Source organism: Hyaena hyaena, unplaced genomic scaffold (assembly GCF_003009895.1).
Source record: "Hyaena hyaena isolate Hyena2069 unplaced genomic scaffold, ASM300989v1 scaffold_1243, whole genome shotgun sequence".
Classification (NCBI taxonomy): domain Eukaryota; kingdom Metazoa; phylum Chordata; class Mammalia; order Carnivora; family Hyaenidae; genus Hyaena; species Hyaena hyaena.
This window is the reverse complement of record NW_024081881.1, coordinates 54,575-79,952: the sequence shown is the minus strand read 5'-3', so window position 1 is coordinate 79,952 and position 25,378 is coordinate 54,575. Positions and strand designations below refer to the sequence as shown.

Genomic DNA, 25,378 nt, shown 5'->3' with positions numbered 1-25,378 from the left:
TTCTTCTGGTTCCATGTCCTCTACTTACAAGCTCTCTCCCTCCTTTGGATATAAAATGGGTTTTCCCCCCTTATATGACTCTAATCACAGAAAGGCACAATTTTAAAAAAGAGTATGAATCACAGGCTTTGAACTGAACAGTCTGCCTTTAACTTAACATTGCCTCATAAATGTGTCTGCATGGCTAGATGCTCTTCACGTCTATTATTTTAATGGCTATATAATGTCCTGTATGATGATTTACTTAACTACTTCTCTAATATAGACATTTAGATAACTTCTTAATTTATAGTATAAATAAGGCTGGAAAGAACACTTCTTTATGTAGAATTTTTCTTTCTTCTAAATTAATTCCTTAGGGCAAATTCCCAGAAATCTCATCAAAACTGGGTTTAACTATTTAAAAAAATTTTTCTAATAGGCATGAGGTGATATCTCATTATTGGTTTAGTTTTCATCTGGCTATTGTTAAGTTTATTTATTTATTTTGAGAGAAAGAGCATGCACACATGTGACTGGGACAAGGGCAGAGAGAGAGAGAGAGGGAGAGAGAGAATCCCAAGCAGGCTCCACACTGTCAGCACAGAGTCTGAAGCATGGCTTGATACCACAACCAGGAGATCACGACCTGGGCTGAAATCAAAAGTCAGATGCTTAACTGAGTGAGCCACCCAGTGACCCTTATCTGGTTATTAACAATGAATCTTGGACAAATATCATATGTTTGCACGTATAGGAGGATTAGGAGGAACTTAACTGAGGAACATGGGGGAGAAGAAGGGGGGAAATGGTAGGGGAAATGGAGAGAGGCAAACCATGAGAGACTCTTGAATGCTGAGAACAAACTGAGAACTGATGGGTGTGTGGGAGGGGGGGGGGGGGGGGATGGGCATGGAGGAGGACACTTGTGGGGATGAGCACTGGGTGTTATGTGGAAACTAATTTGACAATAAACTATTTGTAAAAAAAAAATTCTGAAAATATTTTAAAAAAATGATTCTTCTCACTACATTTGTTTGCTACTTGTAGTTTCTCTTATGTGAACTCTCTGTTCTTAGTTTAATTCCTGAAGTTTGGTAGTATTCTTAAATATATGCATGAATTCTTTATAAGTACACTAAATAATCCTTTATAACACTAATTCTTTGAAAAATCTGTATTCTATTGGGTTTTTTTTTAGTTTTACATTGTTAGATACTTTTAAAATTTTATCAAATTTGTCAATACTTTCTTCTATTTCATTGCGGTTTAAAAATCATTAATTTCAGGGTGTCTGGGTGGCTCAATCAGTTGAGCATACAACTTTGGGTCAGGTCATGATCTCACAGTTCGTGAGTAAGAGCCCCACATCGGGCTCTGTGCTGACAGCTCAGAGCCTGGAGCCTGCTTCAGATTCTGCATCTCCCTCACTCTCTCTCTGTCCCTTCCTTGCTCATGCTCTGTCTCTCTCTCTGAAAAATTTAAAAAAAAAATTTAAATCAATAATTCAAAACTCAAGCATTAGTTTTAACCTTACGTCAGAATTCCCTACTACCAGCTAATAGGATGGAAACTGTTTAAGACTTCCCCAAAGAACAATTTGGTAATGTGCATTAAATGTGTACATAAATATGCTTTTTAAAAATGTATATCATGTGGCTCAATAATTTTATTTCTAAAGAGTTTACCTGAGAAAAGAATTCAAATTTACCCTGAGGAAATAATTTATCCTCAGGAAATAGTTGAAAACTGGGCAGGAATGTCCATCACAGTGTTGTTTACAATACCAAAATATTGGACTATGAATACCAATCAATAGGGATGGCTAAAATAACTTACACTTTATATACATGACAGATTTATCATGTAGACCAATGTGTATTGACATAGAAAGGTACTCACTATACAGTATTATATTTAAAAAACAGTGACCAAACAATATATATATTGTGGTGTCTGTTTTTACTACAATCACACATACACACAAAAAAGTTCTGCAATAAGTTCATCTAATATTTAGTAGTAATTATCCTTCTTTGTGGGACTACTTAGATTAATCTAGACTGTCCCTCTTTTTTTAATGTTTCAGCATTTCGTTATTATTTTTAAAAAGGTCTTAACATTGCAAGAGCTCTTTTCTACATGTTTTGGGTATAATAGATTGGTAGAAGGCAGTGAAAGTTTGGGGTATTCTAGGATAGTTATGTCCTCAGTTTATTTTAAATCTTATATAAGTAAAACTGAAATTATCATAAAATATTTCGTTGGCCTCTTGTGATTTGAGACCTGTTTTTAAGATATACCTGTGATTTCTGACTCTAGATGCAGGCGAGGATGTGGAGAAACGGGCACCCTCCTACACTGTTGGTGGGAATGTAAACTGGTGCAGCCCCTCTGGAAAACAGTGTGGAGGTTCCTCATTAAATTAACAATATAACTCCTCTATGTCCCAGCAATAGCACTGCTAGGAATTTACCCAAGGGATACAGGAGTGCTGATGCATAGGGGCACATGTACCCCAGTGTTCATAGCAGCACTCTCAACAATAGCCAAAGCATGGAAAGAGCCTAAGTGTCCACCAACTGATGAATGGATCAAGAAGATGTGGTTTTTCTATACTATGGAATACTACATGGCAATGAGAAAGAATGAAATCTGGTCTTGTGTAGCAACATGGATGGACCTTGAGGGTGTTATGCTGAGCGAAATAGTCAGGCAGAGAAGGACAGATACCATATGTTTGCACGTATAGGAGGATTAGGAGGAACTTAACGGAGGACCATGGGGGAGAAGAAGGGAAAAAATAGTTGGGGAGAGGGAGGGAGGCAAACCATGAGAGACTCTTGAATGCTGTGAACAAACTGAGGGCAGATGGGGGGGAGAGAAAGGGGAGTGATGGGCATGGAGGAGGGCACTTGTGGGGATGAGCACTGGGTGTTATATGGAAACCAATTTGACAATAAACTATTTAAAAATAATAATAATAATGTAGTAATATTTAATAGAATAACATTTTATATAAGAATAAAAATTCATTTTTCTAATCATAGTAACACATACTGCTTGTAAGATATGTAAAATTTAATTATTTTGATTATAAAAAAAAAGATATACCTGTGATTTCTGAGGCACTTCAGTGCAAAGTAGAAAGCACTGAAATAAGTCTTACATCTCTTTATTTCAACAGATCATAAGTGCAATTATTTTCTCCTCTGTAATGCTAAAGCACTAGTGTCTAATATATTTAATTAACTTTAAAGGAACTACATGTACAAGGGGAACCAATTTAGTCTTCATTTAGGTAAAACATTTGTATGATTCCATAAAGAAACTTAACCACAGGACAGAACTATTCAGTTCAGGAAGGGGGTATATAACTAAGGATATTCATTCATTCATTCATTCCCAGACAGTGTCCTCTACACAGCTGTAAAAATGAGTACACTACAATCAATGTTCTCAGTGGGAGACAGATGTGCAAATAATCAAGTACAGTCCATTGACATAGGGCAGTGGAGATACAAATATCACGTGTAATGGTAAGGTATGCAAAAAGCCTCTATCAGTGGCTTTTGCCTTCTTTTTAATTTTATGTTTATCTGGTTTCTTCTCTTTTAGAACAAATTTATAGTACTTTCAATATAGTAAATGGGTGATATGGCCATTTTCATTTAGGAAAATCAGAAAAGAAAGCTACCATTCTGAAGAGTTGGAATGACATTCTGGGTTTTGTAGTTCGGTATTTAAAAAACACTATTAATAAAACATTATTGGCCCTTTTTAACAGTTTTCTTCTGTATTTATTTCTAGTACCAAGAAACAATGGAATTCTTAGTTTTAAAGATATAATCTCTCTTGCTGAGTGAGTACCCTTGACCTTAATAAGTTTGCATAAAAACATCTCATAGGGATACACACACCTTGATGCTCACAGTATTTCTTTTATTATGCTTTACATTTATCTCTTAAATGTTATTACTGAGGTTTTTTTCTCTAAGTCATCAGTGACACAGAGTAAGAAACATAAAAAGACTTCTTTCTTCAACACCTTAATTCATTCTGCTAAAGTAGTAACCAAAGCAACCATTAACATGCCTTTTTCTCCTTTTCATATGTGCTTTGTGTTATTTCATTCCTATTAAATCCTCCTCTCTTCTCCTAAATCCTCAAACTATTAAGAATCTTTTCTGGCAGTTCATGGTTTTCAAAGAGGTACCACTGTTCCTTAAAATATCTTACCATACTTGATCTTTCTTCTAAAAATCACATTTTCTTTTTTTATTGTTTTATATTTTAAAGTTTATTTATTTATTTTGAGAGAGACAGAGAGAGCATGAGTGGGGGAGCAGCAGACTGAGAGGGAGAATGAGAATCCTAAGGAGACTCTATGCTTAGCACAGAAACCAAAGTGGGGCTCAATTCTACAACCATGAGATCATGACCTGAGCCAAAATCAAGAGATGGGCTTAACCAACTGTGCCACTCAGATGACCCTAAAAAAAACATTTAAGTTTTTAAAAATTTTTATTACTGAAGGATAGTTGATACACAATGTTATATTAAGACATATTTTAATGTAGAAATTGATAAATCTGATAAAACTCTAAAAGCAAACAAAAAGATAACAAGATTCTGTTGTACACCATGGGGGGAAAACTATACTCTTCAAAATCTGGGGTACAATATATAAAATAATCAAGTTTCCAATAAAAATATAATATAATAAAATGTACTTTATTCTAATACTATCTAGAACATAACTTAATCTTTGCAAATTATGAAGAAGAAATGAGAAATGCCAATTCGATTAAAGAGGAAGTAAAATAATTATAACACCACCTCAGGGGGCATCATTATGAACATCAATATTAAAGGAGTGGATTAATAACTATTAATAGGGAGTGTCACTTGATATAATGCCAGATGAAGCTATTTTTGCTGAACTAATGATGAACCTAACAGTACTGACTCACTGTTGGAATATGTCGGCAGACTGATCTTTCTGGTTCAGCAATGATGATCGGTTACATGGAGCCCCTCATGTTCTCTCCAAAGCTCTGGAGAGCAACAACATGAGGACCCTGCTGAAAATGAGAAGAGGGACGAACACACAGCAGAGGATGGTGCCATGCTACCTCACTTCCAACAATACAATCATCTTTAGTAGTGACAGAGTTAGAATTTAAGGGCAAATGATTTCCATTTCAAAGTGTCCCCAAATGCCTACAGAATGTAATTCAACTGCCTTCTTCCAGGCCTTCTGGAAGTTTAAAAATCCTTCCTCTGTTTCATCCCATCACTTCTCATACTTCAAACTGGACCTTTGCCATTCATGCTTTTACTCATACCGATCCTCTATCTTAAGAGCTTTCCCCTCATCTCTTCCTGCTCTAAACTGACCCACATTTTAAGGCCAAGATCAAAAGTGGTTTCCTCCAAGAATAACAACATTCTCAACAGCTAGCATGTACTTACCACTTTCTATATCCCAGGTACTTTCATGTATCATCTCATTATCTTTGCAGCAGCTCTATTTACATACACCAAACTATTATCTCCACTTAAAGATGAGGTGAGTAGCTTGTCCAAGGTCAAATAGCAGTGAGAGCTCACAGACTGAAACTCACATCTCGGAAATCTAGTGCTTGTACCTTTAACTATACTGCTGTGCTCCTTTACTGACACTTATCCCAAAGTCCTGAGAACCGAGTTCACTATTTGATTGAAGGACATTGGAGAGAATGATTTTGGTTACAGTAACATAAAATCCTACTCATACTGGCTTAAACAAGCCTAGAGAATTTCTGGGCTCTTATAACAGCTCCCCAGGAAGGTCAGTTCCTGTATGGATTACATCAGCAGACCAACAACCAAACTCTTTGAGGAACCAAACTCTTTCCATCTCTCTCCTCCATCAACCTCTGTGTGTCAGCTGGATAGCCTAATGTTGCAGCTGCTCCAGGATTGCATCATCATCTGCCAACATTCAAAGACAAAGTTTTCAAATCTCCCATTAATAGAGAATTCTTTCTCCTGAGATTTCCTTCTCATGAAGGGACACTGACATATCATTCTAGTGCTTTCTTATCCTTGGGAAGTTGGCATGGTTTAGGAAACTGGTAAATTTCAAAGAGTAACTGTGCATGCTTTAACTCAGTTTCATCTTCCTTTCTCTTCTAGGGAGCAAACCTTTCATCCAAGAGCATAAGTTGTCCTCTGCTTCTCCCAACAGTAATTCTTACCTGAGCCACCTTCCTACATGGGAAAGCTGCTTCAGTCAATTTCTGCCTATGAATGCATAAGTCTGCTGGAATCTGGGGGTTCAGAATCAGTGAGCCCATTTGCTAAGATAATCAAAGTTATATCCACCACCTTAGCTCCATGGATTAAAAAATAAAAAGGTGACTTTTTTTTACATCTATATTTATTCTTTGTTTATTGCTCAACTCCTTCAGAACTTGCAGAGAGAGAGATGCTATATCTGTGGGGTAGCAAGTACCAAAACCTTAGCAGACTTCCACGCATATCTCTTTGGCCACAGTTAAGTCATAAACTCACTCCTAAACCAATCCTGGCAGGGGAATATATACTTCCTAATTTGCTTACAACTAGGATTTACACAAGTCTTGTGGGGAAGGAGTGGGGACTGAGGAAAAAACTGTGATTTTGCCAATAGAGAAAAGGAGAAAAGGGGCTACTGAGTAGGCAACCTGGTACTACATGACCAAGAGACATAACTCACATCTTCTAGCACATGGAAGCTGTTCAAGAAATATGTGGAATCCAGTTGGATCACTAACTAGATACCTATGGCAAATACAAGAGGGAGAACTTTCTTCTTAGCCATTAATTTCAGGTTAGGGGATCTCCTTCCTATTTCTGTTCTCTCACCCCTTAGACCAAGTTCCCTCCAGATTACAGGGAAACTCAGAAGAGTAAGAGCACCAAAGAATAAGTACCTGTTTCTGTTAATAATTCTCTCTTGCTCACTATTACAAAACTATTTCAGGAATGCAAGGTATAAGGAACTACAAAATCTATTCTCCAGTGTAGACACTCTCCTCTCCCTCCCCCTTTCCCACCATTCAATTTCCCTTTGGAAAAAAGGAATGACATAAATTTAATAAATAACCAATCTTGGGAGCTGTCAGGAAAGAACTCACAGGTCATGGCCCTAATGCAAGGGTTTCTGGGTAGTAACAATAAACTTTTTTTACTGTGAAAGCTTTCCCTTTCATTCTTCCTTTCATTTAGTTTATAAACTCTGGGAGCTTAAGAAATCATTGCTAAAAAAGAATTTAGCTGGCATACCAGAAGCAATGCACTTATTTTACATAAAACTTCTCAGAGTTTTTACAAAATTATCTTGTGCCATTTTTATATTTAAGTGTCCCTTTCTTTCACAGAAGCAAAATGCCATCCATTTGAGGTTCTTAGAGCCAACTTTTCTTTAGACATTTGCCATTCAAATACCAAAAAACATAAGCTGGCTTATCTCACAATTGTCATTTGATATTTACATATATTCTTTTCCCTTGGTAAGTAGAGGGCTTTGAAAAGTAAGTAAACGATGACAAGAATATGCCATCAGGTGTCATAAATGAGGGACAGCTCTTCCCAAGGGATATGTACATCTGCATATATGAATGTATTGTGTATAAACATGTATATGTATATATTTTTAGTTATAAATAGACAAACGGAAAGGGAAAACAAAATGAAGTATTAGGTTATAAGTTAATTTGGAGCAAAAATGCTACAAACTTTAAAAAAAATAAAAAGGTTGGGAGAGTGTATGCTCTGACCAGAAAACTGAGATACATGATCACAGATAGTATAGTTTGAACAAATGAATACGGCTGCATCTTCTAAATTCAAAACAAAGTGTAAGAAATGTGTTTGTTAACTTAAAACATCTGTTCCTACCACAAGAATATGATTAAGACTAAAAATGCATATGGGTTATTCATCAATAAAAGTGCAAAATCTCTTATATTATTCCTCTCACACAATATTTTAAGAAGATATAAGTTCCCAAATAGGAAACTGGCACAGATGATAACAATGGACAGTAGATAAAAACCCAGCAAGGCAGAAAAGTCATCCGAGTTACCTAGAGCCCAATGCTCACCTCCTGGCACCCCGGGGTACAAAATCCCTCCCTTTAAAGAAATGTACAGGGAGAGACCCTTCGCTGGACACTGCAGCCAGAAGGTTCCCTCACCTCTCAAAGGGCTTGCTGAAGCAGAAATACACAGCTCACACCTTCAATCCACACAACCAAAACTCCAAATTGGCAGTCATCAAGACGTAGCCAACACTCTCATTTCTGATACCGAACTGTCCAGTCTTGACTTGAACACCTCTAGTTAAAGGAAATTTATTGTGGTGCCTAGGACAGTGATGATGTGCTACTGGTTTTCTGCAAAAGGAAATTAAGTTTTTATCCCAGAGTAGGTACATTTTAATAAGACTGGCTTTCCCACTTAAGAGCATATTACTCAGTATTTAAAAATAATTAAAGATGGACCAGAGGCATTTAAAAATGTTGAATTCTTGTTAAGCTATAACAAAAAACAACAATATCCTACAATACCCAATAGTACCCTTAAGGGAAATTAAGGAATGGCTGCTTTTATTGCTTCCCTTCTGAGTGTATCCACAGGATGCCAAGTATTCCCCCACACTGCTACAAAGCTCAGAGTGTTTAATAGTAGCCACTGGCCAATATTCACTAAGAGTTTAGGGGAACTTTGGGCACTTAATAGAGTATGCTTCCAAATTTTCTTTAGTTCTCTTCTACATAAAATCTCTTGAGCATGTTGATAAATACCAGCACAAATGCAAATCTGAGACATTTTCATTTCTAAGGGTCTCTTTTGTGTTAGATTTTCAAATAAAAGAAAGTGATGCTATAGCACACTGATTTTTTAAAAAGGAGACTAGCAAAGAAGAGCCTGAATTGTCTTCCTTTATCTTCTTAGCCCTAATAAACAAAGCCTACAGATTAAACCAGAAATTCCCAGTGTTTCTCTGTCATCGTCTAAACAGTGGACAACGCTCCAAGTATATTGGACTTTGACAAAACATGAAAAATATTTTGTAAAAACCTTAATAGATACAAACCAGAAATTTCAATGAGATATAATCTCATACCTTTTAAGATAGCTATTATCAAAAAGACAGAAAACAAGGGTTGACAAGGAAAAAAGGGGACCCTTGCACACTGTTGGTGAAAATGTAACAATATGGAGCTTCCTCAAAAAAATTAAAAATAGAACTACCTTATGATCCAGCCATCCAACTTCTGGGTATATACCCAAGGAAATGAAGTCAGGATCTTTTTTGTTGGTTTGGTTTGGTTTTTTCCAAATTTTTATTTAAATTCCAGTTAGTTAACATATAGTATAGTATTGGTTTCAAGAGTAGAATTTAGTGATTCATCACTTGCATGTAACACCCAGTGCTCAATCCAGGTGCCCTCCTTTCTAGCCATTACCCATTTAACACATCCCCCACCTCCCTCCCCTCCAGCAACCCTCGGTTTGTTCTCTATAGTTAAGAGTCTCTTATGGTTTGCTTCCCTCTTTTCTTTCCCCTTTCCCTCTGTTCATCCATTTTGTTTCTTAAGTTCCACATGTAAGTGAAATCATATGGTACTTTTCTTTGACTGACTTATGTCACTTAGCATAATACTCTTTAACTCCATCCACATCATCACAAATGGCAAGATTTCACTCTTCATGGCTGAGTAATATTCCATTGTATATAATTTATATATTTATAAATATATATAAGTTATAATTATAATTTCATTATATATACAATACCCATCATTTGGCTATTATTGATAAGGCTCCTATAATATACAAGGGCATGTGCACCTTCAAATCAGCATTTTTGTATTTTTTGGGTAAATACCTAGGGGTGCAATTGCTGGGTCATAGGATACTTCTATTTTTTTAATTTACGTTTATTTTTACTTTTGACAGAGAGAGACACACACACAGAATCTGAAGTAGGCTCCAGGTTCTGAACTGTCAGTACAGTGCCCAACACGAGGATCAAACTCACAGACCACGAGATCACAACTTGAGCCAAAGTCGAACACACAACCAACTGAGCCACCCAGGCACCCCAGAATAGTTCTATTTTTAACTTTTTGAGGAACCCCCATACAGTTTCAGAATGGCTGCACCAGTTTGCATTTCCACCAACAAGGCAAAAATGTTCCTCTTTCTCCACATCCTCACCAACATCTATTGTTTTCCTGTGCTGTTAATTTTAGCCATTCTGACAGGTGTGAGGTGGTAAATCGGGATTTCACAAAACCAGGATCTGGAAGAGATATCTTCACTCCCATGTTCAGCTTAGCACTAGTCACAATAGCCAAGATATAGAAACAATCTAAAAATCCATCAGCTGATTAATGGATAAAGAAAAGGTGGTGTATATATCCAATGAAATATTATTTAGCCTTAAACAAGGTAGGAAATCCTGCCATTTGCAACACGCTGGGTGGACCTGGAGAACATTGTGCTGAGTGAAATAAGTCAGATGCAGAAAGTCGAATACTGTATAATCTCATTTGTATATAGAATCTAAAATAGTCATACTCTTAGAGCAGAGAGGAAAATGGTGGTTCCCAGGGGCTGGGGCAATTATGTGAGTTAAGAAGATGAACAAATCCTAGAGGTCTAATACACAACAATGTGACTATAGTTAATAATACGGCATTGTATACTTTAAATCTGCTAGGAGGGTAGATTTTTGTTTGTTTCAAGTTTTTATTTAAATTCCAGTTAGTTAACAAATGGTATAATAATAGTTTTAGGAGTAGAACTTAGTGATTCATCACTTACATATAATACCCAGTGTTCATGCTAGGAGGGTAGATATTAAATATTCTCACACCAAAAAAAAGAAAGAAACAAAGAAAGAAAATGGTAACTAAGTGAGGTGATGGGTAAGTTACTTAGCTTGATTGTGGTGATTTTTTCACAATATATACATATATCATATCACCAAGTAGTACATCTGAAATACATACAATTTTTATTTGTCAATTATAACTCAACAAAGCTAGAAAATAATTTTAATGGTATATGTAAAGTGATTGCAGGTGAAGGCCCAGCTATAACTCCACCCCTTTCCTTTCACTCAGGAAAACATATCAAGTAAAATGGGGAAAGTAGTGTTATAACTAAGATGGCCTTCAAACTGCTCAAACCATATAAACAAAGAGCAAACTCAGGCACTACAACAAATTTCTTGTGAACTTCTTCACAACTGCTAACAACACTACAGTGAGGCTTCACTTGGGATGAGCACCACACATGAGACTACAATTCAAGTTTAAGTACTGTATGTTAAGAATTTTAAAGCTTTAAAGCTGCATGGTAGATTACAATGACCATGAATTATATGAGGCTATTTATATTTTCATTTTTTAATTAATTAGCATTAAGAAAAATTTTAGAATCAGTCTCCTAGCGTCACCAGCCACATCTCAAGTACTCCATAACCCGTAACTACATGTAGTTCATGCCTACCATACTGGACAGTGTAGCTATGGAACATTTCCACCAGCACAGAGAGTTCTATTGGGTAGCACTGAGCTAAGGCATCTTGGAGAGAATCTAATGCTCTCATGTAATAAATTTAGAAACTGAGAGCTTTCATTCAAGTGACTTACTCAGTGCTACATAGCTAGTAATTACACAGCCAGGACACAAACCAAGACACCCTGGCTTCTACCACTCAGTCATTTCCACTCCAACATTTTTTGTCACCTAGATGATGTGAGCAGTCAGTTTCTTGCCAAGCACAGTTCTGAGTTCTTTCACAAGCATGTTCTCAGTTAATCCTCACATCAACCCTACAAGGAATACAATCTTCATTATATAGAAGATGAAATTGAGACTCGGCTGTATAAAACATGGTACCTGAGGCCACACAGCAGTCTGTAGCAGTATTAGGATTCAAACTCAAAGCCTGGATCTTTCTACTGTGACATACTATAGAGTAGTGAAGTAAACCCTCCACATTTTTAATTGTCCCTGAATTTTTTTTCTTTCAAATGTGTTAAAAGTTAGTGTCTCATAATATACTTTGTTAGCGTTTGTGAACAAAAGTATTCCAAGTAGGAAAAATTCAACACTTAACACTTTTGATCTAGAGAAAAATAGTTTTGTGCAACTCTCCCAATTACAGATGCTTACAGCAACAATAGCAGCAGCTGACCTGCACTGAGCGTTGTAGGTCTAGGTCACAGGCACAAAACTGACTGCTTCATGTTGATCTCTTTTAACTTTTACAACAACCCTGTGAAGTAAAGAGTTTAAACTCCATTTTACAGATGTAAAAATTGAGGTTAAGAGTCCAACTACCCACCCATAGGGAAAATCTAATAAAGAGAATTGTTTACTTATGGTAATACCAAAAGAAAGTTAAATTCTTTCTACTCAATATAGTTGAAAAGAACAGAAGATACGTTAAAACACTGAAATAAAGTAATTTAGTTTTCTCCTCACACTCAATGCCCCAATCACAGTTAAACATATGAACTAGGTAGTCTCCTCCAGATAGATTCCTGATTTAAAATGGTCATGCTCTCCGTTTCTCTCTTTCTGTCATTACAGAAAGTCCTGAGAGCCCAAGGGCAAGGGTATTATGTGGCATGAAACACACCCCAAAATAGAAAATTTGGTGTTTCTCAAGGTATAGGATCTTCCTGGGTATTTTGACTCCATTCATGTTAGTTTTTGGCCTGAGGAATGGAAAGAAGAGAAAAGTAGGGAAGACAGTGTTAAAGAAAGGAGAAGAGAGACAGCTAAAGGCAGTACCTGCAGCTTAGAACAAAATTACCCCAAAATGTCACCACAAGTCCATACAGCTGGCAAAACTGACAAACACAACACATTGTTGGGAGTGTGTGTGTGTGTGTGTGTGTGTGTGTGTGTGTGTAAAATATAGCATATATACTTTTAAAGATCAAATGACCCCCTCCAAACATTTCTTGCATCGTGTGGTGGATCTAGTTAGTACAGGAGAGCCTCAGTTAGATGAGAAGGGGTTAGCCAGGGACAACTGGCTTTTGCAGGATGTCAGGACAGTGACTGGCAGAGACAAATGCATGGCAGATGCAGCAGCGAGGGGGTGGGTGTATAGAACTGAAGGTGAAATAAGCTAGTTGTGTTCAGAGACAAAAGGCGGACTGGCTTGGTGGAGAGAAACAGGCTGCTCAGTGAAACAGCTCTCAAGTCAGAACTGGGTTTGAATGCTCTCTCCTTCTAGCACTGACTAGCTGTGTAATTTTTGAACAAGTGACTGAGACCTTCTGAGCCTCGGTTTCCCTATCTGTAAAGTAAAGACAACACCTATTTCCTGGGATGGTTGACAGTATGAAATACATAGTAGGTACTTAACAACTACCCCTTCCTCTTGTCATTCTTCTTGGCTGGTAAAGAGGAATTTTGTTATGCCAGAAAAGCAAATACCATGCACTGTACCTGAGTGTCCTCCCCACATTGTCTTCTTTGCTCTACAAAACCACCTCAGGAGAGAATTTATTTATCCCCATTTTGCACAGGAGGCAACAGACATTCAGGATGATCCTGTAACTTGCTCTAGGTCACAGAGCTGGTTTGTAGTGGAGAAGGAAGAATCAGAATGAGGTCTGTCGGGAGACAAGCATCATGAATGTTCCACCATCTCTGGCAGCTTCCCAGACAACAAGGGATGAGACTGGAGAGGTATCAGTGGGAAATCCTCCCAAGACAGGCTGAGAGTTAGCAATCAGCAACCAGTACTAGATCCATGTTCTCATCTGCTTGATACATTTTCTGGAATTCTTCTGGGTAAAGCTGATGCTTTGTTACTTTCAACTGGACCCACTCTTCACTTTGGGTTATTCATTTGAGAAATGGATTGTGTTCAAGAATTTCACATCCTTTGCCCCAGTTTTCTCACCTATACAATGGAGAGTTCCGAATACACGATCTCTGTAGTCATTCCTAGCTCTACACTGTGTGTGGGTAGAAGTTACAGGATTTAGAACAGGGACGTTACACCACCATCCTCACAGCCAGCGCCCAACTGTGAAGCCTCTTACTAAAGAAACTGTCATCCAAGAGTTGTTTAATCAGAAAATCCTAAAACAGTATATAAGTGCTCTTAAACTCTTTATTTTAATTCAAAACACAAAAATGTACATTCATTCAATTCATTCAATTTGATGTGGGAGCAATGCCTTTCTCCGAGACCAGATCAGGTGGAGAGAGAGCAGCAATGAATTATGCAGACTACTAACTACATACACAATGTATCATCCACCATTTCCAGTTTAAGGTTCCTTAAAATGGAACTAGAACTTAAAATGGTAGCAAATAAATCCGAATGCAGAATCTCTCTGGATTTCTGTTCTTCCTCAATCTTTTATAGTTGTTTCTCTTACACTTAATTTGACAGCAAATTTTTAGTGACTCACCTCTATGGAGTCTTTTTAAAGTATTCACCATAGTTTCCCTAGAAACAAGAACGTTATTTCTTTTCACATTCACATTTCAGCAGCTTAATTAAACTATAAGTCAGATTTTGTCATTCCTCTGCTGTAGCTCCTCCAATACACCTCACCTTACCTTACCGAAGAACTAACGTCCATACAAGGCCCCCGCCCACTTCTCTGACCTCGCCCCCTGCCATCCTGCCCCCAGATCACGCTCTCCAGCCATTCCAACCTCCATGCACTTCTCCAAATGACCAAGCTAGCTCCTGCTTCAGATTTACCCTTGCTATTCTCCTTCTCTGGAATTCTCCAGAGAGACTAGCTCTTAAAATGGCCACTTTCAGGCCTTTCTTCAAATGGCATTCTTCTCAGTGAGGCGGTCCCGGTCACCCTGTGTCCAGTAGCCACCCTTGTCAGTGTTATCTCCTCTTTCCCCTCTTGTTTTTCTCCATAGCACTTACCTGACATTCTATATATTTTACTCGTTAGAATTCAAGCTTCATGAGGGCAAAGATTTTATCTGTTTGTTTACTGATGCATTCCCAGTGCCTAGAATAGTAGGTCCACAGCTGTCACTCAATAAATATTTGTTTAATAATAATCTTTATTACTGGGGCGCCTGGGTGGCTCAGTCGGTTAAGCATCTGACTTTGACTCAAGTCATGATCTCATGGTTTGTGAATTCGAGCCTCGCCTCGGGCTCTGTGCTGACAACTCAGAGCCTGGAACCTCCTTCAGATTCTGTCTCCCTCTCTCTCTCTGCCCCTCCTCCCCTTCTCAAAAATAAACAAATATTAAAATTTTTCAAAAATAATAATAATAATCTTTATTATTGTAACAAGTATGCTGTCTTTCTAGCTGAATCGCATAATTACAATAAGACATCAGGCTTGAGGGGGTTTAGGAACACATGTACCAGAGTCTTGGTAAGTAAAGAAGCCAACTGGTGGGGATCAGGAGTGTGCTGGTGCAACACAATGCAGCATACTAGCTCTGAGCAGCCATAAACCCTGGAAGGAGCCAGGACATGGAACCAAGAAGAGCAAGATCACCCGTTAAGGGTAAAGTTAACTGCTTTAACTTGAATGGCACTGCCCTCTCCAAGTACATGGTGCTTTCATATTTGAATGCACGATAACACAGAGGAGTATCAAAAATACAAGATAGGCTTTGGATACAAAGGAACAACAGCAAGAAGACATGTTGTCTTCCTCTGGTCAATCCCTTAATGGTCAATTCACTTTTAGCAAATCTCTTAATCTCTGTCTCATCCTTGGCTCTTCATTAAAGAGGAGGCGAGTATAAAATAATACATGATCTACTTATTTCACTAGTCTATTGTATTGGATAGATCAGTAGCTATGAAAATGTATTTTTAAATTATATATATCTTGAATATATACATAAATTATATGCAATCATATTGCATACAACAAACAATTTTCTTGGTATTGATGTGGATAACTGACTTGTCTATAATATCTACTCGGTTCCCCAAAACCGGTGATATATTTCATAGCACTTTGATTTTAAAATGATTCTTAAAATGTATTAAAGAAGAAACACAAGGGAAAGTAGGCTGTGAAAGAATGAGAAAGAGAGGGAAAATGCCTTTCTCCTGATTCTTTAATAGAAAAATACGAGGGGAGAAACATAAATCTCCAGAGCAATAACTATATTACATAAAGTTCAGAATCAAGAATATTACTGTGAACATCTATAATTATCTAGACTGTTGGATATTTCAGATATTCCTCATCTATCCCAACACCACGAGGATAATCCAAGATGACTTATTAATATCACACATGTCAACAGCAGGTTGTAAAGTAAATGAGCAAACCCTCTCCAACCATTTCAGTTCTGTTGTTATTATAGCATTTATTAAACCAAAAATAAAAAAAGTGGTGAAGAATGACTTGTCACGCCATTTATTAGAGTTGATGGAGTGTAGACAGTCTTTTCAATAAGGCTTTCACACACTGTTATGCACCATAGTACATTATTAATGAAAAGAAATGCATGAGACTTGCATCAGCTTTTCCCCCAAGTCATCATGACATTAAATTCAAAATCAACTTTACCCTACATGGCAAAAGTTCAGAGATAAAATGTTAATCTGCTTGCTATTAACCAAAACTTAAAGTTATAATTCAAAGCAACAGTCAGGAATCTTCCATATTGTACTCAGTTTAATAACTGTACTATTTTTTTGGAGGGAGATTCAAAGGAAGAAGCAAATGCAATGGGAAGATAAACAAATTGTGCCCTAGTTCATATCTGACAAGAGAATGGGATCTAATTTTCTTTCTGATTGAAAGAACACAAAGGACAGCTATAGAATGCAAATTGTGTTGGGTGTTTGAACTTCTTTCCCAATACCTGAGTATTCGAATGGAACTAATTCACTCTGGAAAAGGTATTAAGTAATTGAGCATGATTGTGCCAAGATGAGGGATAATCCTCAACTGTGAAGGAAAATAAACATATTTCACAACGATAGGGTCACCTCACTCACTCAGCAACCCCAATCAAGCATTTTACATTCGAAAGAAATAAACCAAATATATGAAGAATGACCTACCGCCAACAAGGATCCCTGATAGACACAAGCACCTGTAGGGAAAAACAAAACAAGAATTAAATGGAATGCAAAAGAGACCAACAGGCACTGCCCCAGCAGACGTAGGCTAAAACGGCATCTACATGCATCACAGTCAGCAAATTGTGCTTTTTCCAAAATCTTAAAAGCTTGAGCATTCTACCCCTGGGGAAATAAACCTATACAACACAACAACACTTCTTGGACATGCATGAGGAAAAGCATCATTAAAACTTATTATTTGAATTTTAAAATAAATGTATTTATAATGGCATGGCATGTATACAGTGTATATTTTTCTATGTGATAAATCAGCAAGGCCTCCATAATCTAGTCCCAATTTACTTATCCAGGCTTCTCTGCCCCTCTTTGCTTACATAAATTCTCCAGTCTGATCCAAAAGGCCAACTTAGGATCTAGTGATAACACTTCCATATCTCAATGCCTTTGTGCATTTTTGTTTCCTGCAGGAGATGTGCTGGATCTATTCAGGTTCCTTAAATTTGATCCCATCTCCTTCGTAAAGTTTTCAAGCCCACAGGACTATTATACTCATCTCCCTTTGGCACATTTTAGCACTCAGTGCCTACATCATCCATTTGTGAATTCATTCTTGTGTACTTCCTTATAGTACCCTTGCTAAGGATGTAGAACTGTTGCATCTACGCCACTACAGTGTCTAGATCCTCTTGGGACAGGGATGGCTTCTACTTCTTTGTCTTCCCTAACTCTTCACATAATAGGCACCCAGTTAGGAATCTGGTTGATTATGTTTCTTGCCTTTCACACAGTAGGTTCCTCTTTAGGGATATTACATTTTATAAGAGAGCAGTGGAGATTGTAGTTATTTGCAAAGAACTCTTCTATTGAGCTCTTGAATGCCAACACTCTTTTCACCCACTTTTCTCTCAATTTTCCTTTCTAATAGGCTGGTTATAAACTGATACATCTTTCTATTTTCCATTCATTAGGCACCAAATAAAAAACAACAGATGACTTGCTTCTAAATGGAAAAGAAGGTTAAATGTGAATGGGACAGCCTATATTTTCTGAATAACTAGACTATCATAAAATAAATCTTTCCAAGTGTTATATTTAAAAACAGTATACAATTGCAATCCTAATTTAAAAAAACAAACACATTTTCAACCAAATCTTTGACCAGCACAACAGGTGTTTTTTTAACCTAGAAACATGTGGGTATTGTGCTAACAGCTACTCTCTCAGAAACCAAAGCTACAAAACAGATTGGAATAACATGCACATACCAAAGCAGAAGCACAGCTTGACAATGGGCCGCACTTGGGGTCCAAAGAGGGAAGGACATGTTTTACCTACAGTGCTTGGCCTCCAACAGATCATTCGTGAAATCTCAAAAATATTAACTACTCAGGAAAGGACCAGTCTGCCTTATGCACCAATAATGGAATTAAGAACAATCTTCAAAGAAATAAGATGGCTATTTACACTTGGGGTCTGAATCAAAGATCTTTATGGGCAAATGTATTGGGATGACTTTTGTGCCCTTGACATTCAAACAAGAATAACTTGAGACAAAACCTTGGGAGAAAGTTCTTAACTCACTTATTTTTAAGAAAGACTTAGTGGAAGGAAGGAAGGAAGGAAGGAAGGAAGGAAGGAAGGAAGGAAGGAAGGAAGGAAGGAAGGAAGGGAGGAAGGAAGGAAGGAAGGAAAAGAGAGAAAGAGAGAAAGAAAGGAGTATTTCAGTCTGTGGTACATCATGAGAGATATATGTATATATAAATATATATATATATAATCATATATGTATGTATCTACATTAAACAATCCTATAAAGCTCAAATAAATATATATCAACATAATTCAATTTCTAAATTACTTAAGTGGATATATTCCATTACTTCTGATGTTTAAAAAATAAACACAAAGATCAGGGGCACATGGGTGGCTTAGTTCGTTAAGGGTCTGACTTTGGCTCAGGTCACAATCTCATGGTTCATGAGTTCAAGCCCTACATTGGGCTCTCTGCTGTCAGCGCAGATCCTTACTTAGGATCCTCTGTCCTCCTCTCTGCCTCTCTCTCTCTCTCTAAACTAAAACATTAAAAAAAAATTTAACACAAAGATCATCACTTTGGTACAATTTAACAACACTTTACTCTTAGAATAAACAAACAAAATTTAACCTTTAGAATAAGACTATCTTCAAATAATTTTACTGACCTCCTACATAGCATTACCTTCCAAAAGCCAATTATCTTTTCAAAGCTCCAAAAGGAATCGAGTATCTTAAGAAATATCCAACTACCCATATCAAAACCCATTTCTGGAAAGTCAGATAGATGTTACTAACCCAATGTAACATTAAAAAATAAAGCAGCATTGAGTGTGGCATCACATACACACTTGGCTAAGCCAAACATCTGCTAGCGACTCCAGTCAAAACGGTCTGTAACTGCTGATAAATTCCATCATTAGGAAAAGGAAATAACTCAATTTGGGTTGCTCCATGATGTACAACTCCAAAAGAAATAAGCTTTGCCCTCAGAGGACTTTCCTAAAACGGAACAGTTCTACCCAGAAGGCAGATGCACAAATGAGTCTACATTAACACGGCTTCCAAAGCCTCATTTCTACTCTCTTGAGAAAATAAAGCATTCCAGTGTGATGCCCAGTCCTATCAAACATTTATCACCACCCAATGCCAGATGCGGTCTTCCACACCAAGCATATTTCTCCCACACTAGCACACTCCTCACACCCATCAACTGATAAAGTTGGGAGGTTTGCTGGCAGGAGGTGCTGGGTACAGCTTCTGGTTTTGCACTAGAGCAGAAGCCTTTCCACTAACTGATCAACTCGTATAACACAGAAAACAAAGTGACTCTCCACTCATCACTTTTTTTCTGAAGGAGTACAGCTCTGTCTGACATTTAGATTTACGGCTTTATTTGAGCTTTAAAGGAAACTCCAGCTTAAGGTGAATTCTGACAGATGGTGAGGATCTAGAAAAAGAAACAGGCCTTCTTCAAGAGAAAACAAGAAACATAAGAGACAACAGAAGCTGGAATTCTCTGACCAACAACTTCACCAGTTTTAGGGCATAGATACAACTGAGATGCTGGGTAATTTAAATTCCAAGTCCTTGTGAGGAAGTACACAGAGTTTTGCAGGGTGAAGTGATCACACATAGTGCCAAGAAGGAAGCCGAGATCCTGAGACATTCCTCCATGCGGCTGACTCTGGTCTTGCAGGCCACACAGGCAAAATGTTACTTCATAGTCATTTAAATAAGTAAATATCTATGTTTAAGCCCTTGTGCACATTTTGAGCTATGTGTATAAAATCTAAAGTTTTCAGAGAAAATCTGAGATATAAGTTGCACCAGGACTCTCATCAAGAAACAACTCACTCCAGAAACTGTACCTGGTAAACTGAGTAAACTTGAGAAGTGAAATCCAAAAGCCATAAAATATCAGGCACATTAATTCAAAGTCAGAGTGGTATATATGGCCATAAGACATGAAAAGATTTGGAGAGCACAGTATCACAAAAATATGACTCATTAGGAACAAGCAGCCACAAGTTAACATTTAAATGTTCAAGCTTTATGTTGTGTTGCAATTCAGCATATGGCTTGTACACTGTGGAATAGTTAAAATAGAACCATTTTCTGGACTGACAGGACAGCTCATGTCCTGATTATTGTAAACCAGGATTCAGATCAATTAATAGTGTAGTTAAAATGAAAATGGGCCAACTGTTTTTGAACTATTGTAAGACTTGGCACACGACTCCAACTCTGCCATGTGGTATTCTCCTCCCTTCTCCTGAGCCATGTGGTGGAGGGTATTTATGACTACTTGTGTCTGAATAAAATTGAGTGATATTGCCACTTAAGTCCAAAACAGTGACTACAGACAGCTGTGGCCTCACCAAACAATGTATATACAGAATCCAATCTCTAGAGGAGAAGAGAAATGTAGTATGATGAAAATAAGAGCCTATGGCAATACGCTCTTTATTTTCACTAGCAGGTAGTTACAAAAGCCAAAAGATGCAAAAGTGCAATTATTCAATATTGGGAAACCCACCAAGGACCAATGTTCCCCTACTTCTGCTTTCCTAGTATTAACAATTTCTGGGTATGCAAACTTCCTCAGGGTAGGGGAATATGATTCCCCCTACCAGAAGTAACTGCACACATGAGCTCTCAATAAAGATTTGAGGAATGGAAGAATGAAGAGATAGGCTATCTCTCCCAGTCAATGTCTTCTCTTTCTTCACACTGAGTGTTAAGCATTAAATCTTACACAGAAGGAGCTCTCCAGCCAAGAGTGGAACCAAATATGCTGATCCATAAATAAAACACACTGTCTATCAAATTATCTCTTCCTATGTATTCTATTAATAGCATTTACAGGAAGAACCTGGAAGATCGTGGAATTGACTAAAAGCCTCATGGGGAGGATGGGACGCAGATTAGATAGAACTCAATTCTCTCAACCTCCAATTCAATAATCTTCTCCTATCTCCAAGCCACCATGTTCTACCTAGCGTTACTTTGCGGGACTTCCACAGATCAACACAACTCAAAATGTACTTCTCCAAAACATGTCATGGCAAAGCTTGTCTGATTCAGAAAGCCGCCACGTTCACTAGTTTCTCTGTGACTTCTTGATTTAATTAAGTTCTCGAATCATAGTGATTTGTCAGCTTGACAACATAAAACAGCATAAAGTAACACTGCCAATGATTTGCTTGTAAAAATTCATTTTTCTTTTAATAACTAAACAAAATTCAGAACCAGAAAGTTGCAAGTGACCACAAAGGAGGCAGCAAAGGAGGCAGGAAAATATTTTTTCCTTTGTTGGATGATTAGCAAAAGCATTTGACAGCTATCACCTAGCCAGCTGACTTCTGCATTTGGCAAATGACAGAGCCCCAGCCCAAAGAAGTTAGGTGGTTCATTCAAGGTCATACAGCCACTTATCATAGAGGCCAGTCTAAGCTTAATTCAAAAGACTGTGATTAGGCAATACTCATTCATCTAAGCAATATTTTTTTAGCACCTAGTGTATACTAGAAACTGAGGCAGAGCTGTAAGACTAATTAGGAACCATCCTATATCCTCAGTGAGCACACAGCTACGTGAAGACCAAAACCTCACCTTCATCAACTATAATTGTAGAATTTGTACAATCCTTCTACAATGCTTCTAGTGAAGGATATATGAGATGCCCTCTGAGCTCTAAGAAGAAAACACAAATTCTGCCATAGACTGGTCAGCAAAGTATCAAACTGTATGTTACACCATAAGAAGCACACATGTGACTACTTCTTTTCCATTTTTAAAGATCATTGGGGCACCTGGGTGGGTCAGTTGGTTAAGCTTCCAATTTAGGCTCAGGTCATGATCTCCTGGTTCATGGGTTCATGCTGACAACTCAGAGTCTGGAACCTGCTTCCGATTCTGTGTCTCCCTGTCTCTCTGCCTCTCTCTCTCTCTCTCTTTGTCTCTCTCGTTCTCACTCTGCCTCAAAAATAAGTAAACGTTAAAATAAATTTTTTAAAAGTCATTGTCAAGGCTAATAATAAAAACTTGAAGAAATCTGTAAGATTCTTAAGTTTTCCATCCTAAATTTACTTCAACGCTCTGATTTTTAAGAGAAAAAGAAAATCCTGACAAAAGCGAATCAAAAGTCTCATTAAATGGCAGCTGATTTTTTTGGCTGTGTGCCTGATATCACTTAATTAAATTAATTAAATGAGATAATGTATGCAAAGTGTTTAGCATAGTGGAAGCCAAGTAAAGTGCTCAATAAATGTCCACATTCATTCATTCATTTATTCATTATTAGATAAGCACCATTACGACTTGGATGGAAACTCTCAGACATCTATCAGTCCAATTTGTGACCTGATTCTAGAATGCCCTGAAGGCGGGGTGAAACAGTAAGAAGCGAAGTTTCCAAATAATCTTTGGAGGAATAGCGCCCCTGGCGCCATGCCCTCTTCCTCCCGGATAAGACGACTTTGGACATTCTTAAACTTTGCCCATTGTACCAACCAGTCTTCCAAAGAGCGAACCCTGCAGGCTCTTAATCATAATGGCTTTTGTAATTTCTAGAGATTTGGTTCTGAAAAACTGCATCATTCCAACCGCCCCCTGGTGAGCTATCAGGGAGAGATAGCACGTTTTCCGCGTTGCTGGGATAGGATTCTAAATAAGACACTGCCACCACCAAGTGAAAACATGATTTTTCTAAGTCTCAAATTCTGATATGGGTGGCCTGGATTAACTCTCCCATCTTCTTTATTATTATAATTAAGCCCTATAACTTTTTTTTAAGTATGCACACATACAGTAAAGACATTACTACAGGTAATGCCACTGAAAGCGTGTCCACTCAGTCCCCAGACGTGCTTTTCCGGGAGAAAGTACTTATACGCTTCCCGGGAGGGTGCGGGCAGGCGTCACCTCCACCCACGGTAAAGTCCCCAGTACCGTGCGTGGACTTCCAAGGCCACGCCACTTTCTCCGGGGAAACTGCAAGGAAAAGGCAGCTGCTCCGATGGCCGGAGGTCCAAGGCAGGCTTTGTCCTCGGCCTTGGCTTCCCGCCGCCCCCAGCCCCGCGCCCGGGCTCCGCACCCCGAAGCGGCCCCAACCCGGCAGCAGGCTAAGGCCCCGCCCCGCGCCCGCCGTCGCCGCCGCCGCCGCTCTGATTTGCGGCGGAGCAGGTGAACTCTTCTTCCCGCAGCTGGATGAATAATGAATGGAGCCGGGAGGGGAAGCCGAGAGCCGGGCGCGGCGGATTAAGCCGTCGCCCTCCGAGTCTGCCGGCACCCTTCCCCCTCTCAAGAGCACTAACTAGACGACTTTCCCGTCTCCTCGGAGCAGGTGGGAACTCACAGCGCCTCGCGTCTCCAGGCCCGCCATCCCATGACCCCCGAACTCTTAAAATACTTATTGATTCATTTATTTGCCTGAGCCCAGACTGCGTTTGCTATCATGGCGACAATTCCCACTGTGTCCTTTCCCTCCCCCAGCTCGGGGATTTACACACAGGTTGGAGCCCCGGAGGAAAACCAGGAATGAAGCTAAACTCTTATTATTCACTTTTTCCCCCCTAGGGAAGCAGGCAGGCTCGTGCCTCCCTGTACTAGGGAGATTTCTCTTAGTGCATTTCAATTGTCTACGTCAGAACGTGCTCTAACTATCCAGTTATAAAATCTTCACTGGGCTTTACAGGGAGACTTTTCTGGGGCGAAGAGGGCGGGAGAGTGGAGAGGGCTTTAAGGTGCCGGATTTTTGTTTCGTGGGGGCGGAGGTATTTTTACTCAGGTAAGAGCAATTGTTCGCTCCTCACCTACGCTTCATGTAGTTGCTGTCGGTTGGGGGCAGTGGGGAAGTGGGGGAAAAAGAGAATCCGGTCTCGGAGATGCCACCTTAATTGGCCACCCACCCACCCACCCAAATGCACTTTAGGGCAGAGAGACAGAGGCGGGAGACGGGCTTGTGATTTGAATGCAAAACAATCAAGGAGGAGGAATCTTCTCATAAAAAGAGCCCACTCCAGTTCGACTCTCACCCCCCCACCCCCCCCAAAGAAACTTCCACCGACCCCCAATACCATAAACACGCTTGGCTTTTTAAATGGCACGATCTCTCCTTCTCCCTCCCTCTCTTGCTCGCTCGCTCGCGCGCGCGCGCGCCCACACACACACACACACACACACACACACACACACACTGGGGAGAGGGGTGGGGGGAGGCACCGCTCTCTCACCTTCGGAATGATGAGGCAATGCTGCAAATTCCGCCAGTGCTAGGGCCACCCCGAGCCACACTTTGAAGGCACCCATTGCCGCTTCGACACCCACACTGGAAGAGCCCAGCCTTCAGCATCCAAGAACCAGCTCTCGCGCCAAACACTGGCGCTGGCGCCCGGGCTGGCGCGCGCCGAGAGCGGGGGGTGGCGGGCGGCGACCTCCAGGGAAATGCGGCGCTGCCCTGGCCTCAGGTGACACTCTTCAGCAGCTCGGAGGCGCCGGGCGGGTGGGGGGATTCAATTCACCCACTGCCGGGGCGGAGCGCGCGCTCAGTTCTCTAGCGAAGCCGGACGCGAACGTGGGCTGAGCTTGGAGAATGAAAGAGGAGGCAGAGCGCAGTTCTCCGTGGTAGACTCTCCAGAAAGTTCCCGTCACAGGCTGATCGGACCTCCCAGCATTTCTCCTAGACCCGACACGGCCGCCCCTGGGTCCCCGACCGTGGAGATCCCCGCGCAGGTTGGTCTGGAGCAGCTTTT

At 39.3% G+C, this 25,378-nt stretch overlaps 1 protein-coding gene across 1 annotated transcript in view; it reads right to left on the bottom strand.

Annotated features, from left to right (window-relative positions):
* The window catches only part of LOC120224782 (extracellular matrix protein FRAS1), a 415,754-nt gene extending 390,819 nt beyond the window's left edge, over positions 1 to 24,935 (bottom strand). The window contains exons 1-2 of the mRNA XM_039223043.1: positions 24,860 to 24,935; positions 17,070 to 17,101 (exon numbers count right to left, since the gene is read on the bottom strand). Coding sequence (XP_039078974.1) covers positions 17,070 to 17,101; positions 24,860 to 24,935 — 108 coding nt within the window. The remainder of the gene's footprint in view (positions 1 to 17,069; positions 17,102 to 24,859) is intronic.
* Positions 24,936 to 25,378: the final 443 nt, after the last annotated feature.